The sequence below is a fragment of the Astatotilapia calliptera genome, chromosome 10, assembly GCF_964374335.1.
Source record: "Astatotilapia calliptera chromosome 10, fAstCal68.1, whole genome shotgun sequence".
NCBI classification, from domain to species: Eukaryota; Metazoa; Chordata; class Actinopteri; order Cichliformes; family Cichlidae; genus Astatotilapia; species Astatotilapia calliptera.
Window position 1 is genome coordinate 15,240,019 of NC_137431.1, and position 19,054 is coordinate 15,259,072.

At 37.6% G+C, this 19,054-nt stretch overlaps 1 protein-coding gene across 1 annotated transcript in view; it reads right to left on the bottom strand.

The window, feature by feature from the left end:
* Positions 1–19,054, bottom strand: part of LOC113030006 (ryanodine receptor 1-like) — a 55,318-nt gene that overhangs the window by 4,832 nt on the left and 31,432 nt on the right. The window contains exons 82-96 of the mRNA XM_026180999.2: positions 16,204–16,303; positions 16,053–16,132; positions 15,885–15,961; positions 15,720–15,793; positions 14,943–14,960; positions 11,801–11,881; positions 11,615–11,703; positions 11,265–11,393; positions 11,079–11,183; positions 6,814–6,895; positions 5,397–6,718; positions 5,208–5,290; positions 4,741–4,900; positions 4,561–4,647; positions 4,174–4,446 (exon numbers count right to left, since the gene is read on the bottom strand). Of these exons, the coding sequence (XP_026036784.1) occupies positions 4,174–4,446; positions 4,561–4,647; positions 4,741–4,900; positions 5,208–5,290; positions 5,397–6,718; positions 6,814–6,895; positions 11,079–11,183; positions 11,265–11,393; positions 11,615–11,703; positions 11,801–11,881; positions 14,943–14,960; positions 15,720–15,793; positions 15,885–15,961; positions 16,053–16,132; positions 16,204–16,303 (2,760 nt within the window). The remainder of the gene's footprint in view (positions 1–4,173; positions 4,447–4,560; positions 4,648–4,740; positions 4,901–5,207; positions 5,291–5,396; positions 6,719–6,813; positions 6,896–11,078; positions 11,184–11,264; positions 11,394–11,614; positions 11,704–11,800; positions 11,882–14,942; positions 14,961–15,719; positions 15,794–15,884; positions 15,962–16,052; positions 16,133–16,203; positions 16,304–19,054) is intronic.

The following is a 19,054-nucleotide window of genomic DNA, read 5'->3' on the forward strand; positions in this document are numbered from 1 at the left end:
TCTAGATTGGGTGCTGTGTATGTAGCTTAGTTTCCATTATATTTTTGAGTTAAAAGAATGTGACCTTTTTTGGATTTGTTAGACAGGTGCGCATTACCCTGTACCCTTGATCTGCTGTGAATGTGTTACACTGTTTCTTGACATTTCATACTGCTGAATCATGAAGAGAATGTTGTGTGCAGAGGACCTTGTGCCGATAATAGAAGAAACAGAGAGCAGAAAGACAGGGAGCCGAGGTCATTACTTAGGTGCCGTAACAGAGAAAGAATGTGAATGTTTAGGCTTTTACAACTAGGTGGGGGCCACTAAAGGCTATAAGAGCTTGAGTAACCCTCCACCAGTTTGAGACATGCTGTGACCCTTTGCAAGCATCTCTCCCGTCCGGACGTTCTTATGCTCTTAAGTGTTGAATTGTATGGAAATAAATGATTGTTGATTGAGCATTTATACACTGAGTATTGTCCTTCCTTCAGCCCAAAGATTAAAAGAATTGGGAGATTTTAACAGGACACATACATGATCTCATTATTTAGGTATGAACACAAAGCTGACAGCACAAAGCAACATTGAAAACCAGCGTCAAGAGACTTTAAAGCCATCGCCACAGTATTTCTGCTGTAAGAACATGAACAGGTAGTAATGGAGGCATCAGCCTGACTACTCATCTGTTTGTTACCTGTTGAAGTTCAGGGTCTAGTTACTGGGCTGGGGTCAGCAAACACAGCTTTATCATCACTCTGGGTTCTTGGCTAGCTTAGCATTAGTGTTGATTATTATGGACCTTAGACCATGAGATCCAGTATTTCAAATTCTTATATGTAATTTTGCATATTATAATGTTTAATTAAATACTATTCAAACTACTGCCTCCTCCTAGACTAGCTAAGTAAATGCAACAACAACCATGGAGAAGACTACTGACAGTTCTGCAGATAACAAACATCAACACCCTCCACAGGAAAGCTAAGCTGCATAAGGTCAGTGCTGAGAAGGCTGATATTTTGCAGTGCACTGTATCAAAGCCTATTATTGATAATGTGCTAGGAAGAAATGCACAAGCAACTGCAATCACTGAAGCCTTGAGAGAGCTCTAAATAAAAGTCCACTCAAAAACTTGGGAGAACTTCATAATGAACTGAGGCTGCTGTCAATGCATCGAGAGCAACCACACACAGATGGCTTGGTAATGAGCTATAACTGTCGCCTTCCTAATATCAAGCCACTCATGAACTAGAGACATCGTCAGAAATGTTTACAGTTTTTTCTGATTGCTTAAGCACATTTTTTGTAACTATTGGCTAATTTTGCAAAACTCTTCACACAAATAAGAAAACCTGTCACCCAATAATCAAAACATTGTAGTTCTCTTGCAAAAGCAAACACAGCTAGATTACAGTTTTTTCTGAATGCTTAAACCCTAACTGTGATTCCTGTAGCACAATCTCTAAAACTATTCAGACTTATAGCAAAACCACTCACTGAGTTTGCAAAACTAAAAGCACAAAAACTGCTTTGCACTCAGTTTGCAATTTTGTAACACACACTTTGCAAAACTGTAGGCACAATTCACTGCACAACACTCAATTACCAAATTTCCAACACACTCCTAGCAAAAGTATACACATGTATGGCTATCATTAACACTAATTTGCCAACTGTCTGGCACACTTTCACATGTGAAAACTTTTTTAGATAATTTGTTCACTTTGCAATCAGCCTAAGCACTATAATACAGGTAAGCTGTGTGTGCGGAGTACAATGGAGGGAGCAGAAAGAGTGAGAAGTAGAGGAGGCCGAGGAAGAGGACGTGGAGGCGAAGAAGTAGGATGAAGAGGACGACAAGGACAAGGAGGAGCAAGAGGAAGACGAGGAGGGGGGAGAGGAAGATGAGGAGGGTGGAGAGGAAGGGTAGGAAGAGTAAGAAATAGAATTGCTGATGACATCAGAGCTACAATAGTGGACCATGTAATCAACCGTGGAATGACCCTGAGGGTAGCTGGCCAACGGGTCCAGCCTAACTCGAGCCGCTACACTGTAGCAAGTACCATAGGGACATCTTGAAATGAGAATCGGTTAGTACAGTCACTTCGCACAAAGATTTGTAGCACTGCCATATGCCAATGAGAAACACACCAATACCATTGATGTAAAAATACTGAAATTGTTACTTTACAGAATTGCTAGATGACCAGATGCTGGGGGCAGAGGAAGCATGTTCACTGCAGACCAAGTAACCCATATAGTCATTATGGCGATTGCAAATAATCCTATACTTGGAAATAAACACTTGTGTTTGTTTTGATGTGTTTGAATAAACACCAGTACTTGAAGTTTGGATCCCTCTATGCTTATGGATCTATGACAGAAGTATGAGCTCAAACTGACATAGCCTACCTTGTGCACAGAGAAAGCAAAAGCCAGATGTGTTTTGTATTCATACCATCAGTGTGCAGTTGGCGCATTGTGTGCTTAGTAGATGATGGCTTGTGTGACTGTTTGATACGGAAACACCATTTTTACGAAGGTGTGAAGAGTTACAGTTTTTTCTGATTGCTTAAGCACATTTTTTGTAACTATTGGCTAATTTTGCAAAACTCTTCACACAAATAAGAAAACCTGTCACCCAATAATCAAAACATTGTAGTTCTCTTGCAAAAGCAAACACAGCTAGATTAACTCTTCACACCTTCGTAAAAATGGTGTTTCCGTATCAAACAGTACACACAAGCCATCATTTTATGTTTATTCAAACACATCAAAACAAACACAAGTGTTTATTTCCAAGTATAGGATTATTTGCAATCGCCATAATGACTATATGGGTTACTTGGTCTGCAGTGAACATGCTTCCTCTGCCCCAGCATCTGGTCATCTAGCAATTCTGTAAAGTAACAATTTCAGTATTTTTACATCAATGGTATTGGTGTGTTTCTCATTGGCATATGGCAGTGCTACAAATCTTTGTGCGAAGTGACTGTACTAACCGATTCTCATGTCAAGATGTCCTTATGGTACTTGCTACAGTGTAGCGGCTCGAGTTAGGCTGGACCCGTTGGCCAGCTACCCTCAGGGTCATTCCACGGTTGATTACATGGTCCACTATTGTAGCTCTGATGTCATCAGCAATTCTATTTCTTACTCTTCCTACCCTTCCTCTCCACCCTCCTCATCTTCCTCTCCCCCCTCCTCATCTTCCTCTCCCCCCTCCTCGTCTTCCTCTTGCTCCTCCTTGTCCTTGTCGTCCTCTTCATCCTACTTCTTCACCTCCACGTCCTCTTCCTCGGCCTCCTCTACTTCTCACTCTTTCTGCTCCCTCCATTGTACTCCGCACACACAGCTTACCTGTATTATAGTGCTTAGGCTGATTGCAAAGTGAACAAATTATCTAAAAAAGTTTTCACATGTGAAAGTGTGCCAGACAGTTGGCAAATTAGTGTTAATGATAGCCATACATGTGTATACTTTTGCTAGGAGTGTGTTGGAAATTTGGTAATTGAGTGTTGTGCAGTGAATTGTGCCTACAGTTTTGCAAAGTGTGTGTTACAAAATTGCAAACTGAGTGCAAAGCAGTTTTTGTGCTTTTAGTTTTGCAAACTCAGTGAGTGGTTTTGCTATAAGTCTGAATAGTTTTAGAGATTGTGCTACAGGAATCACAGTTAGGGTTTAAGCATTCAGAAAAAACTGTAAACTGTTTGAATTGTCTCAGCTGAAAATAAATGTTGTATTTCATTTGGAAATTGGATCCCAAAGTCTGTAGGAAGAATGCAGAGGCACAGAAACCAGTATTGTGTGAAGTCCAGTGTAGCTTCTGCCATCTATGATGATTTGGGGTACCATGATATTTGCTGGTGTTTTTGGTGGTTGGTCCACTGTGTTTCATCTAGTCCAAAGTCAATTTAGGCATCTAGAAATTTTTGGAGTAATTCATGTTTCCATCTGCTAACAAGCTTTATGAAGACACTGATTTCCAACACCTAACACCTATCCATAGTACCAGAAGTACCAGGGTTTTCTGATAATGTTATGGATTGGCTACCCAATGCTGTCCTGACCTTCCTGTTAGGAGGAAGATGAGAAACACCTGAACCAAAAATACAGATGAGAGGAAGGCAACTATCAGAGCAACCTGGGCTTCAAAAAAGACGTCAGCCTACCGACGTGTGTCCAGCCTACCTTCAGGCAGTTGTAGCCAATGATACAGATGAATGAAATGACTGTGTGAAGGATCGCAAGAAAGGACAAAGTAGGCTGCATGTATCCAGTGCTCTCCTCTAAATAGTAATAAATTGGAACATCTTCCTCATCTTCATCTCCTCCACCATTAATTCCAGATCCTTCAAGCTCTTCGCCTGAGCCTTCAAACAACGCAGACCCTTCAAACAGCCCACTTCCCTCAGATAGTCCAGAGCCTTCCATCTCTTCACCCTCAGGCGGGCTGTCCGACACCTAAGAGTTGACAGGGTAAAATGATCAAAGAACAGACAGTAGCCACATTAAACAGACTCATCCCAGTTTCCAGGCAAAAAAGGGATAGATTAAATTAAAGATATTTCTTTTTACCTTATAGAAAAGAAGAATGAAGTTCAGGGCAAATGCGAGGAACAGAGCCAAAAAACGCAGGTTGTAGAAGTTTCTGGAAAGATAGTTCTATAAAAGACAGATAAATATTCTTCAACTGATCAATCACTTGATACTGACATTAAAATTGCACAACAAAATCACTTTTGACACAAATACTACCATAAATTTATTCCTTTGGGTTTCCAGCTCAGTCCAGATTTGAAAACCTCCATCCTTTTTCAGCTTCTTTTCTTTTTTGGCTGCTGATTTCTTTGGTTTTTCTGGTTCTACTTCTTCTTTGCTCTCACATTCTTTCTCTGTTTTCTCTCCAGTTTCAGCACTAAAAAATAAACAGTCTTGAGTTAATGTCATATCAATTCATTCCATCAATTTAAAAATCATGGTGCACTAAAACTTCCATGATCTTTTTCTTAGCTCGGGAAGTTGCTTCAATGCAATGAAAACCAACCCTTTTAATAAAAATGTGCATTCAGATAATCATTAACCTCAAACTGTTCAAAGTTGTTTTTTGTAATCCTCCTGGATTGTCCTGGCTAAAAGGTATAACCTGATTTAGAGCCATGGAAGGGAGAGGGAAATGCTTGAAGCACATTAGTATAGACACAACACCAACTAAAGAGTCTTACTCAGCCTTTTCAGGCTCCGTAGGAGGTTCTTCTACAGGAGGAGGTTCTGGTGGTTTCTGACTAGCATCAGTCTCTTCTGGTGCCTGTAGAAAAAAGAATCTACTGCACAAGACCTGATGTTTTCTATCCACATTTTTGGTAGATGTATAATCACAAACGACTGATAGAGAAGACCAAGCTACTCCTTACCATTTTTCTCTTTGTTATGGGAGTTCCTTCAGGAGTTGGAGGTTCAACTGGTGCCTCCACACCCATATCTCCAAGTCCACCTGGAGCATCCATTCCTGGTATCCTCCCACCCTCTTTTTCTTGGGTATCCTCCTCTTCTTCCTCTCCACTCCCAGTCTCACCAGTATCTGTTACACCTCCAGTGTCCTGTTCCTCCCCTGTCCTTGGCTCCCCTGGTCCATCGCCATGCACATCGTCCTGGGTGGGATCTGGCATGCTGGCTAAAATCTCAGTGACTGTGATATTTTTGGCTCCCTCTACCAAGCCACCTCCAAACAATGTTTGCCAGATGATCATAAAGATACCTTTGCATACATTGTAAATGAAGTGTAGTATACTCATCAGTATGGTCCAGAAAAAAGTGGACAAGGCCACTACAATCTCCTTGAAGGTCATCTTTCTCACTCTACGATACTGTCTGCGAAGGTTGCGGAAGGTGAAAATGCCGAGGAAGCTTAACATGCTGTTTATAAAATCTACAAAGGCAGAGGTTGATTCATGTGGACCTTCCCTTCCATTATTATCCTCATCTCCTCCTCCATTTCCTTCCCCACCTCCTCCACCCTCACCTCCTCCTTCTTCCCCTTCATCTTCTTCTTCCCCCTTTTCCTCTTCCTCCTGCTCTGAAATTTGTGAGGCTATATTCATCTCAAAGATGGTGTCTTCACAGAAGTTGACAAACATCTCCATCTTCTCTGATTCGCCACCCTCATTGACGACATCAAAGATGAACTGCCGTTTGGACTCTCTTACTTGAGGCATCTCCCACTGTCTGCGGTTAACCTCACTGATTTCAAAGTAGATGCGTTCAATCTTTCTACTGGCTCCCATTATTTCAATTCGCCCCAAGAACGGACGGAAGTAGTTCAGCACACTCTCTGCTTGTCCCAGGAAGTTCTGTAGCCTGGTGTCATGAGGGACGTGCTCAGACAGATTGGTGAGCAGCACGGCAATGTTGAAGCCAATGTCTTTGGCGGGTTCCTGGAAGCGACTGGCAAACTCTTCATAATTGATCATGTCATTTTCATCTGCTTCTGAGCAGGACAAAAGAAACTGAATCTCAGAGGGGGAGTACTGCTTTTGACTGTCCATCGCCTTCTGGAAGTCCTTCTTTGAGATCAACCCTCGAGGGTCTGTCACATAATCACGGAAAGCATCTGAAGCCACGATATCTTTCAGTTTGAGGAACATGTCAAAGAACTTGAGTATCATCTCCACATTGCTGGAGGACTCTACCAACATGTCGACCATCTGGCGAGCGATTGTACCATTTACCACATTTCCTGAATAAATACAAAGCAGAATTTAAAAAAACCTGAAACTGGAAAAGGATAAAAAGATGAAAACTGACATAAAAGTGATGAGAAAGTTATTTTACCCTCCAATAAAGACAGCAACATAACAACCATATCTTTCTGTAGGTCAAGAAGCTCCTTCAGCAGACCAATCTGGCTGGAGTCCTGTGACCATGAAAGAAGAACAAGACCTTACAGTAATGACAACAATACTGTCTTGAAACATTAGAGGTTTACATAAAGACACAGTCTTTGGTAAAGTTGAAAGCACAAGTTATACTGTAAGTGTCAGGAACCCAAAACCTTGTTATGATAAGAACTGGACATTCAAAATACTGTGTGTTGTATACAATCACATTCATAACAAAGGAGGATGTTAATGAACCAAATCGTCATGCTGAGAGAATTTATCAAAACGTAACAATGGTTTTTAAAGATGCCATAATGTGAAAATTTTTTCCCCATTTTTGCGATAAAACAGTGCTTAAATCTCATGTACCCCTTTGTGAATATTACATTTCTATGACAGTGAGCATTAGAAGTTAAAGCAGAAGCTTGTGTGTAAATGTAGAGTTAGGTCCATAATTTACTGGACAAAGATACCATTTTTGTAGTTTTGCCTCTGTGTACCACCCCAGAGAATTACCATTTTTATACACAGCTTCTCAGATACTCAAAAGTAATAGAACTAAGGAATATAATTTAACATTTAACGATTGATTATGATACCTGGATTAAAATAATTTACAGACAATGACTCTGTTGCACTGTTCTTGAGTGTAACTAGTGGTAACACTTGTAAACTCTCTGTATTTACATTCAATAAGGCATCTCTTGATTGCAGAGCTTAGGAGTAATGCACTGACTGTGAGTGTTCTTGATTGGGTTAGATGTTGTAAAGTTGTTTTTCTTCATCAATAAGGAAATGCTATCATCATTCACATCAGTTGTCTTTTGTGGTCTCTCAGGCCTTTTGGTGTTGCTGAGCTCGCCACTGCATTCCTTCTTTGTAGGTTTGTACCAGATTTGATTTGGATTTGTCCTAAAGGATTATGTTATTTCTCTGATATGTTTACTTTTTTTACCCTAATGATGATTTTACTTTGATTCAAATCACTTTGAATCAACTTCAGATATCATATCTCCTACATTTGTCATGGAATAGGGAAGGACCAAACCTCACCTGGCCATAAAACTGCTTGTCAGGTAATTATCCAGTACATTTTGAGACAAAGTCGGGACTGTGTAATTCGTCAAGAGGTAAATCCAAATTGTTGTAAAACCCAGTGAATTAAAGTTGAAAGCCAGTTTGATGTAAACTGCACTATGGTGGTGCACAGAGGAAAAACTACAAAAAAATTCATAGATATATAGTTATTTTAAATCGAAGCAACACACAAGCCACAGCTCAACACACTGTAAATGAAAAAAGAAAAAAAAAAGTTTAAAAAATTGTAATTTCTGTTAAATGTGTGCACACGAAGTAGATGTCACATTAAAGTGTATATACAAAGACAAAATAATTTCATATTAAAGTGTATACTCCAACAGTTGAGGTTAAAAGTCAGGCCCTCCCTCAGGAAGTTTTGTAGTCACCTGCTTCTTTGTCACAAACTGCCTAAGCATAAACTATGTTTATTTTTTAATTATAAGGCCGTTACTTTAAAACTCATGGTGCTAACATAATTCTGAAAATCGCTTTATAGGGTAAAAACTAAAAACAAAAAGACTATTGCAGTGTCTGAAAATATACCGTTTGCTGTTCATGAGGCCTAATGTGCTACAGAAAGGTTTAGTTCACTGTATAGTGTACTGAAAAAAATAAAATAAAATCTGATATATATATCAAACTGTTTTTCTATTTCTTTAAATGACTCAACGTGCTAGTATGTCAGTTTTGTTTGGAAATACACTGTAATCAGCATTGAGTAAATACTGACTCTTACTGAGTTCTGTTTAAAGCAGGTGGATATAAAACAGCCTGATAAGAGAAACCAACACTGAATAAATGAAAAACTAGTAAACACAATACTGCATTAATAAATAAAAAAGTAGATACATACTTTACCCTGCATTGACCATGTGGAAGACAATTTCAATAATAATAAATTATTCAGGTGTTAAACAAAATACACTCACATATGTTTTTTTACATTTTGCGTGTGTGCTTTCTTTCATTTGACAGCAAAACAATGCACACGTTTGATGTAGACTTTGAAACACAATGATAAATGTAAAACAGAGAAGCTGACTGTGAGACTATCAGCTGAAGAGCAAAAGCACATGGTAAGGTAATTTTTTTTAGGTGCGTAATATCTGTTAAAATATGCTGAGCTGGGAACTTACAGATCAAGCATGGATCATCTCTTAATCTGGCCACATGTTTAAAAAGATTATGCATGCAAAAGCTATCAATGATAAATGTTATTAGCCTCAGTTATCTGCAGAGGATTAATGCACTAAACAGAATGGAAATGTCTACATATGTAAATATTTTGACCTTTTGTTTATAGCACTAGCATCACAAATAGCTTTGTGGATTTTAAAAATCATCCAATCAGAAAACGCTTTAACACTGTGTATAGTTATAATAATTCAAAGCAACACAGAAAAAAAATCATGCTCATTATTATATAACATTTCATTTAAAACTCCTGGTGCTAAACATACCTCTGGCAATAAACAATAGTTTGCTATTTATGTGGTCAAGTATAGATAAGAATTTTTGTTTGGTGTGAGATTTTTGATACTCAACAGTTTTCAGCCTCCTTCATAAACCACACAGGTTTGGACCAGAGGCCTGCCTGTACTCCATTGCTCCTAAGCACTGAAGCACTAATACATGACATAACCCGATACATTTTTAAATGCAGAGCTGCTTAAGGACCCAAAGATCTTCACCACACGACTGGTTTTCAGCTTTGTCTCTAGTGTACAGAGATGTCTTTGGATTCTCTAAAACTTTTAATGCCGTTATTTTCTGTTGATGATGAAATCACCAAATTTAACACACTATTTACACACCAACTATTTCACTGACTGTTGAACGTTTCTCTAACTTATTAAAGTCTGAAAGACTTAAGGAACTCTCTCTGTAAAGCATTTCTTTTCCTTTGTCGGACAACATATAAATTCAATAAATCATATTATAAATAAATTTTTTAAATCATAGTATTTGATTTACAGTTCCCTTTTTCCCATGTTTTGAACAGTAGTCCAACTTTTTAGTACTTAATTCATAAATAAGTAACTGACCTTTAAGTTCATTTTAAAGTATAACTATATGGTATAGTTTTAAATTAAAATAGTAAATCGTATAGAATCAACTGGGCAAGTCTTATTATTAAATCTCTTAATGTGTATTATATTTAATGCTGATGAACTCTATTTTTTACACCAGGCAATTCACAACAGGAAAAAGTGCAGGTAGTCAAATAACAATGATCTCCCAGAAAGGGAAACCATTGTCACGGAGAGCCTGCATAAATAATACCATAACCCTGAAATGTAAGCAGTCACATGAAACTCACAAAATTATAATTTAATCTTTTACACTAATACTTAGGCAACATGTCAAAATATGACCAAAATGACCAATCAAATACATAATGAAATAAAATCAATTTTTAAGAAATTAGAAATTGTAATATTTTCTGTAATATTGAGGTGTACTGTAAGGTGCTTCTGTCAATTGTTTCACAGAAAAGTTTATGTGTTTACTGTCAGGTTTACAACAACAGAGCTTTTTCATGTGCAATAAAGGAAAGAACCGTTGTAAGGTATAAAACCAGGGGAGGTACTTCAAAAAGATTTTCTTGATACCACGTCTACACTGGGTACCAAAGTTTAACATACTATACAAACAGAATCAGTGTAAAGCAAAAGCTTTTTTTTTTGTAAAGCTGAAGCTTGATTTGGATTTATGCAGAAAATCTACGTCCTAACTTAGGTAGTAACCAGGAACTCATATTTATCCCTACACTGCAACCTTCCACGCCATTTAACTCGTTGTAGTATGCATCCAGCAGACGTGTAGCTACATTTCTTGAAAGGCGCACGTCCGGTTAGGCAGAAAGTTGTGGCGTAGGGTTAAAATGCGGTTGCATTTTATGGCATAAGTTACAGCATAGATGTGATGCAGAAGTATAATTCACATGTAATGGGCATCACACCTTTTATGTTTACCACTGACTTTCTTTCATGGTCACTGAAAATAAAATGCAGCATGAGAGGTCAGGAGGTCAATTGATGATGTTACAGAACAGAGGCAACATTGTCTTCACCTCTACAGAGAAATAAATACATTTAATTTGGAATTAATTCGATTGATTGAATTATATGTATATACCTGTGCCAGCTTCATCATCATGTGGGCAAAGACATGAAGAAAGCCAACAATAGCATCCCACAGCCTGCTGTGGGCTAGGGACTGTTGGTTGCCATTGCATGGACCCTGAAATAAGAGACTATGTGTTATAGGCAAAACAGCAAAAGCATCCAATCTGTATAAAGGTCTGATCTGCTCCAGTGTTACCTGGATATATTCAGTTAGACTGTTGAAAATCTGTTTTGCCACTGTCATAGCTTTGGAGAAATTTTTTTTGCCTGGTTCATCGATGACATCCTTCCCAGAGTAATACCAGTAGAAGTCACTTATAGACTCCTTGAATGAAAAATACCGGTAAGGGGTCATTAGAGAAATTTTGATACCATACTGCAAACACACTTTAGAAGTAAAATTATTGCACAGTTTAAAATGCAATAATGTTTAAAAGAGAAACTCATTTTATGATATGTGTGGCTTCGCAATATCACAAGTCCCACCATAGCCTTAAAACCTTTATTTTCAATCTGTATATGGTGCACTAACTGCAGCCAGTGTACCTGGAGACGGAGAAGGTAGTCCACTGTACAGATGATGACATTGATGGTAGTTGTGCTGCCTGTTTGAGTCCGCAAGTAGTTCTGAAAATCTGCATTAAAATAGGCATCATTTTGAATAAGAAGATATGTGCTTCATGAGTGTCTCAATTTATTGTTACTCTCATTTGACACATGAGTAATTCCCACCATTATTGTGACCTTCACAAAGCAACTGCAGGAAACGGAAGAGGTCACAGGTGAACTCATCATCTGACATCACTTTCTCATCTAAAAAGATGAGACAAATGAATGAATCAAAGAGATACATTCGAGCTAAATCAGATTACACGTAACAGTAAAGTCTAACAACTTATCTGAGTATAAGAAATGTGAGGATAATAACTAAAATTCATTACTGAACTTACCATCATGAATACAAGGATTTTAGTATCAGGCACCTCAATAACCACCTCTGACTGAGTGCTGCTCGTTTCAATAAAATTAAGGCTGACTCTTTTTTTTTTTTTTTTCAAATTCAACCCCATTTCCTAAAAAACGTGGGAAGCTTTTTAAAATGTCAGGAAAAAAGACCCTATTCTATTTAATTGGTTTACTTTACAAAACATATGAAATGTTGAAACTGAGATTTTTTTTTAAACATAATTTTTAGAGAACCCTTCAACTTAAGAAAACACCAGCAAATAGAAAAACAATGCAAAAGCACACAAAACACAATGGAAATTTAATAAAGCACAGTGGAAGTAGAAAAATACTGGTGGCCGTCAGTTCTACACCTCAGCGTACTAGCAGATACACGTGTGGTATCCATTTCAAAATCCTGTATCACATTGTTCTCGAGTTATCGGATTCACAAGATTTTCAGAAAACTTGACCTCTGACCTTATTGTCATTGTTTGTCTGTTAGGTAATTGCTTTGGTGTATTGTGAAGGGCAATGGGGATGGCCTTATCAATAGGAAAAGCTGTAAAATAAAAAGTTCTAAATCTACAAACTTCTTCATATTCTTAAAAGTTGTCCAGCGGGCCGAACTGGAGTCTTTGCTGGGCCAATTCTGGGCCCCAAGCCTTATGTTTGACACACCTGCCATAGCGAAATGTGTGCTTTGCTTGCTAGCCATTGGCTTGTCACCTTCACACTTCTGTGTATTTTGTGAGGTTTGTGCACTTTTGCAGCTTGTATGTGTGTGTTTTTTAAAATTTCCATTGCTTTTATATGCTTTTTCATCGTTTTTCTATTTGATGGTAATTTCTTAAGTTGTAGTGTGTTTGACCTCTCAGAGCCACCATACCTTTGGATGTCATGACTGTCAAAGCTTTGATAGAGTTTAGCAGAAATGTTTATCACAAGTAACAATGTTAACAGTTTGAGTTTGGGAACTGATAACATAAATAATTTTGCATCAGTTCAGGATCTCCTTCGATTGTCTATAAAACTTTTCTTCTTTTTTCATAACATGCTTTCACTGAAGTGCACCCGACTCTAAAACTGAAACTGAAAAGGAACATCTAGAAAACACTGTGTCTAGTTGGCAGCATTGGCTGCTTCAAATTTGTAAATATTGTTCCATGTTAGAGCTGAGGCTTTGTAATGTGGAAAATCATTGGTTTCCACGTTCCCTATTGTACCCCCCCAAACCCTAACAGATGCTGGCTTTATAATTTTGTGCTGAAACAAGCCAGATGGTTGCTCTCCTCTTTAGCCTAGAGGACTCTGCTTCCTCAGCTCCAAAAATAGTTTCTAATTTTCACTCGATAGATCGAGGACAGTTTTTAACTAAACTCCATATTAAGGCCATCTTAAATGTTTGTTTTATTGGGGGGTATTAAACATGGTTGGGCTATAACTAGCATTTGTAGGTTCAGTTCACTGACAACTGTTTTCAGAAATGCTTCTGAGCCCTTGCAGTGACTTTCATTACATAATCACGCCTGCTATTAAAGCAGTGTTGTGTAATCCATTGTCACCAGAGGGACTGAAGATCACGTCCATTCAATCACAGTTTTGACCCTTGTGAACAGTTTTGTGGAGAGTTGCGAGTTTCAATGCTTTCCCTTGTGTTCTCGGGATGCTTCAAATCTTTGAATAACATTAAGTACTGCAGATGATAAAATCTTTTTCTGATAAAATTCTTTCAGTTTTGAACCATATCTCCATTTTCTTTAAGTTTCTTTAGTGATATCATGCATCTTTTTCAGCTGTTTATTGTTGTATCCCAACTTTTTAATTTATTTATTGCTAAAATAAGATTCACAATGAGGATTTAAAAAAAAAAAAGAATACAATTTCTCAGTTCCAAAATTTGATTGCACTCCTTTTGTTTCAGTGTTTAACAATATTATACACACTGTCCCAATTTTTTTTGGAAACAGGGTTTTAATATAAATCAAAGAAATACAAATGACTGCGGTTTGACAAAGTCTGACATACAAGCACATGTCAGGCACCATACACGAGGCCATCAGCATCACATGCATACACTGAATTTAAAGAGAAAAAAAAACAAAAAAACTGAGACAGTAACAAACATTTGGTCACAACATGTATAAACTGAGACAATGATATAGGACTCTTGTACAGACAGAAACAAAGCAATAAAGTGAAATGTTAGCAGCAGTCAGAGGTGAACCCACGATATTACTTGATTTATTAATTTTCTCTTTTCTTTTCAATTTCCCGTTCACCGCTGGCTACATGAAACAAGCACACAAACGCAGAATCATGCAGGATATACAAGCTTCTAACGTAAATGTCAGAGAGGTTGGGGTTTTGTCCAACAAAAGGCTGAAGGGAATCCAGTGCATGATAGAGTACATCCGAGAAACCACACATTTCTTGTCACATGAAACTTAATTCGAAGGAGATATGTATTTGGATGTGCCACATTTATTCATAAATGTGCCGCAAATTGAAAAAAAATAACAATCGAGGAGACTTTAGTTCAATATAGTTTCGTTTATAGCATCTTTTGTGGCCATGTTTCAAGATAGGAATAGCCTCTTTATAAGTCATGTGATTAAGAAATGTGCGAGAAGGTATTAGGGTTGAGAAATGAGGAACTCTATCACTATTCATAACAAATATCGTTCATGAAGGTTTCATTCCCCGTTTGAATAGTAGTTCATGGGCAGAAAAGACCGGATTCCATCCGAGGCTTTTTGGAATGAACAAGACACGTGAGGAAGGGTGCGAGCTGTGAGCATGAAAGATGGAGAGGCATCCAATCCTCTCTTCAATGTTAGAAAGAGAAATGAGGGAGCAAAAAAGGACAGGGGAGTGAAAGAGGAGCAGCAGTAGGACAGAGAGGCAGATGGACAGAAACATGATTTACCCCGATCTAGGTTCAAGTCTGAGGGCCATGAAAGGAGGGACAAGGGAGAGGTGGCAGTGATCGTGGGGAAGGGAGAGAGGATCAGTGTGTTGACAACAGAAGAGGACTAAGAGATGAGGAGGGGGAGATTAACAACATTCCATGGCAAATTCATTCAGCTAGAACTTTAAATTAACCTCCAGAATTAGATGACAAAAGTAGGTGACAAAACTACTAAACATACAGAGGAAAACATTTGAACCAATTTAAGTTAAATCATGAATATGTAATTCTTTAACAGTTATCCAAGGGTTAATAATACTTTATGTTAGGGAACTAATCACTCAATAAATGAAAATTTGTACTGTAATGGCACAGATGGATTTAAACAAAGATGAATTAATAGATGCTTAAAATGTCTTAAATCTGATCATTCATGTGATAAAATGAGCAATGGCATGAATTGGTACTCACTTATTCTTCAGTTGAATTACAGAAAGTGATTTCTCTTGACCTTTCAAAACTCCTTTGAGTCTTTTTTACTTTGCTATTGTGGTTTACACAGGAAAAGAGTCTAAAGTATATGCATTTGATTCCTCCAGTGTCTTTTTACTACTCAAAGCGTATATTACTGTGTAATGCGATGGTATAACAGCAGTATTAACACCAACACCATAATCTGCATTTATAAATGATTCTGATCATCAACTATATAACAGCAGCTGCAGTGTAACAGCTTTTCTGCTGTATCTTCAATGTGAAAAGGTGATGCTTAAGAAAAACAGCATGAAGACTTACTGGTGCCTTCCTCTGAAACCATGCCCAGCCCCTCTGCCTTGTTCTGCCTCTCAAAGGCATTTAGATCCAGGACACTGCACAGAATATAAAGCTTTTTTTTCCCCCTGTTTACTATTAAAAATTATAAACCACATTTACACTTTTGTTGAATATTTGAAAACTGACCAGCAAGTCTGCATCAATGCCTGGACACTCAAAAAGAAGCCCACATCCTTCTTGTCCTTTAAGTACTCCAGCATTTTCTGTCAACAAATAAGGGTAATTCAATAAAGGGTCTTCTTTAGAGGTATCTCCAAATTTATAATTACATGTGTTTATATTAAAAAGGCATACCCGCTGAACCTCACTGTTCCCGCCGTTAAGGATAGAAATACCCAGCTTGAGGGTTGTAGACACCATTGGGCCCGTTTCACCTGCAGGAAACAGGAAGCCATGAACACAATGCGGGTAAACAAAGCTGACCAAAGATAAGGATAAAGACTACCTTTGCAGGCACTGATCATTTGCAGGACCATTTCTGCAGCGCCACGATTATGCAGTCTAGACTGCTGGTACAAGAGTCTTTGTTTCTCCATTTCTTTTTCCTGCGGTCAACACAAACATTATGAGGATTTGCTACCATTATATGTCACAGAGAGAAGGTAAAACGATAGGATGGACTATAGAATCAAATTACAAATATATATACAGTGCTGAACAAATCTCTTACACCCAATGTAGGATTTATGCCACAGCTGCTCTAACTGAACAGTATTATTAATTACCAAAATATTTTTATGTTTCTACAATGGTTAATCCACCAGTATGCACAAGCTCTTAAACTGAAATTACATTTTTAATACAAAATTACAATTATTGTTGTTTTCAATCTACTTTTTTTAAATGCATGTTTTTAAAGAAAAGCAGAAAGAATAGAAAATTGTTATTAGCATTTTTAGTTTTTATTTTTTTTTACTAAGATGCCAAATTGTTATATTGCAGAATTGAAAAGAAAAAATCGTTTTACTGATTGACTGTCATTGTGATTAATATCTGACAGTTCAGTTTGTTTTTTGATTAATAAATGTCCACATAATATTTAGTTTTAAACAATTTTTTGACAGATTTTTAAAACATTTGTGTTATCTTTTTTGTGTGAGAGGTGCTAATAAATTTGTTAAGTGCTGTATATATTTGCTAAAAGTCGTAAAACAGTGGTTCATCAAAAAAAGTCCATTCTATCAATTAAGATTTACAATTTAATTTCACATTCACTTGCCTTTCACACAAATCCCTACCGCTTTAAATCATCATCACCAATCAGTTTAACAGTTTTTTTCACTCTACGTTTGTAGAAAAATGAATGTACCTCTAAAAGAAAATCTACATTAATCATTAACCTTTGTGAATTACCAATTAATTATTAATGTCCTTTCATTGATTTACAATAATTTTATCAAGATTCTGATTTTCAGTGTCAATTCAAAACCTGACTCTTGCACACATTCTCTCAATTCACTTCATTAGTCACAGGGTTGTTACACTACTTCTTCACGTTTGCTGGCTGGAGCAAGCGTTAGACTACAGGAAACAGTTCGACTGGCTTAGCATTTCAGCCATGTAGATACCCAAAGTTTCTTAAATGCAGCGGTCCTGCAAAGAAGATACTTTGGATCAAAGCCTTTATTCCTCTGTATCAGAGATATTTCTTTGGCTTTCCATAGCAGTCTGTGCTTACTTTGAGAAATGACTTCAAATATTAATGCAAAATAAACATAACATTTTTCTTCAGCCCTTCTTCTTCTTCTCTCTTTTCTTCTTTAAATCTAAATGGCTTTCAATATTCATCTTTATTCATAACACTGAGCCAATCGCATATTAAATGCCATTTATGGAAAAGAAAAAGAGCAAATGAATATCTCTGAATCCAGAAGGCAAATTGACATTACTCTATCTATCAGCCACGTTATATATCAACTTGTATCATAGTGACCCTAAAACAACAACAACCACTGCTCCCAAGCCCCCCTCCCTCCCTCCCTTCTCCCAACCACCCTCCCCACTCCCAACCACCCTCCCCACTCCCAACCACCCTCCCCGCCACCCACATATGCCTAGCCGAGCTCTACCCGCTATGTGTCGTGCAGGTGGACCTCAAACTTACCCTGCAGTCCCTGACTCTCTAGTGAAGCCTAACTGTGACTTGTGCACTATGTGAATTAAACTTTAAAGCTACGACTATGTGTACGTAGATACAGCTTTTAGTGTTGTATATTCTACACTGGCTTTCACTGTAGTCTGTCAGTATGCTATGTGAGTGGGGGAAGGGAACATTGAACACAAGCATTCAGTTAGCAAAGACTGGTGTTATGAAGCTGAGACCAATTAGATGGAACAATGAGGAAAGAGAGACGGAGAGAAACAAAACAGACAGCTATATAAACTGGGAGGAATGACAGTGTTATAAAATGAGTATATGTTTTTTTAATAGCCATTGGAATTTAAGTGGACTTTAACAGGATATCCAATGTAATTTTAGGTCCAGTTTCTGTATGTCTGACTCCCCAGTTTCATATAACACCTCACAAATGTTTTGGAAGGCATTTTTGAATATTATATACAATATTTTAGTAGTTTAAAGCAATGATACATAATGATGAAGCACAACATCAATGAGCAAACAAACACAGCTCACTGGAAGTATATAATGGTTCAGTGGCAGTTTCTTCTAAGAGCACAATCGGCACTGGGGTATACAATGAACTACTGTGTCTGAGATGCTGTGCACAACTGGACGCAATGAATGTAGTAAAGCCTGCACAGAGCAGCTGCTACTGCCTGTCAATGTTTAAAAATAAATCCCAGCTAGCCTACTCTAATACTTTATAGAGTACCAGAAAATCAGAAAAAGCTACACTTTACTTCTTTACTTGATCTGAAATAGGAGGAATTGTTCATCAACCTGAGCTGATAATGATTTACAAATAGATTAATTAACATCATGATTGTTAATTTGAGTTAGAGTTATTATTATTGTTGATGTTAATTTTACATTTATTAAATCTAATTAGATCCAATCCAGGCGCAATAAATAGTAAATGGTGCATGAAAGTGACTGTAGTCGAGTTGTTTTAAGTTGAAGCATAATAACATTTTGTTGCTGATGAATTTAGGGAGTATACAGTAATTTACACAACTAAAGCATACCTGGATTGGAGCTTTGAGTTTCTAAGTAAAGAAACTCAGAATGAATGAAGCTTAGCATACAAACAAAAGAAACAGCAGAGACAGAACATAAAGAAGCAACAAGACGATACGAGAGAGAGACACAGAGACAGAGAGAAAGAGAGATGTGG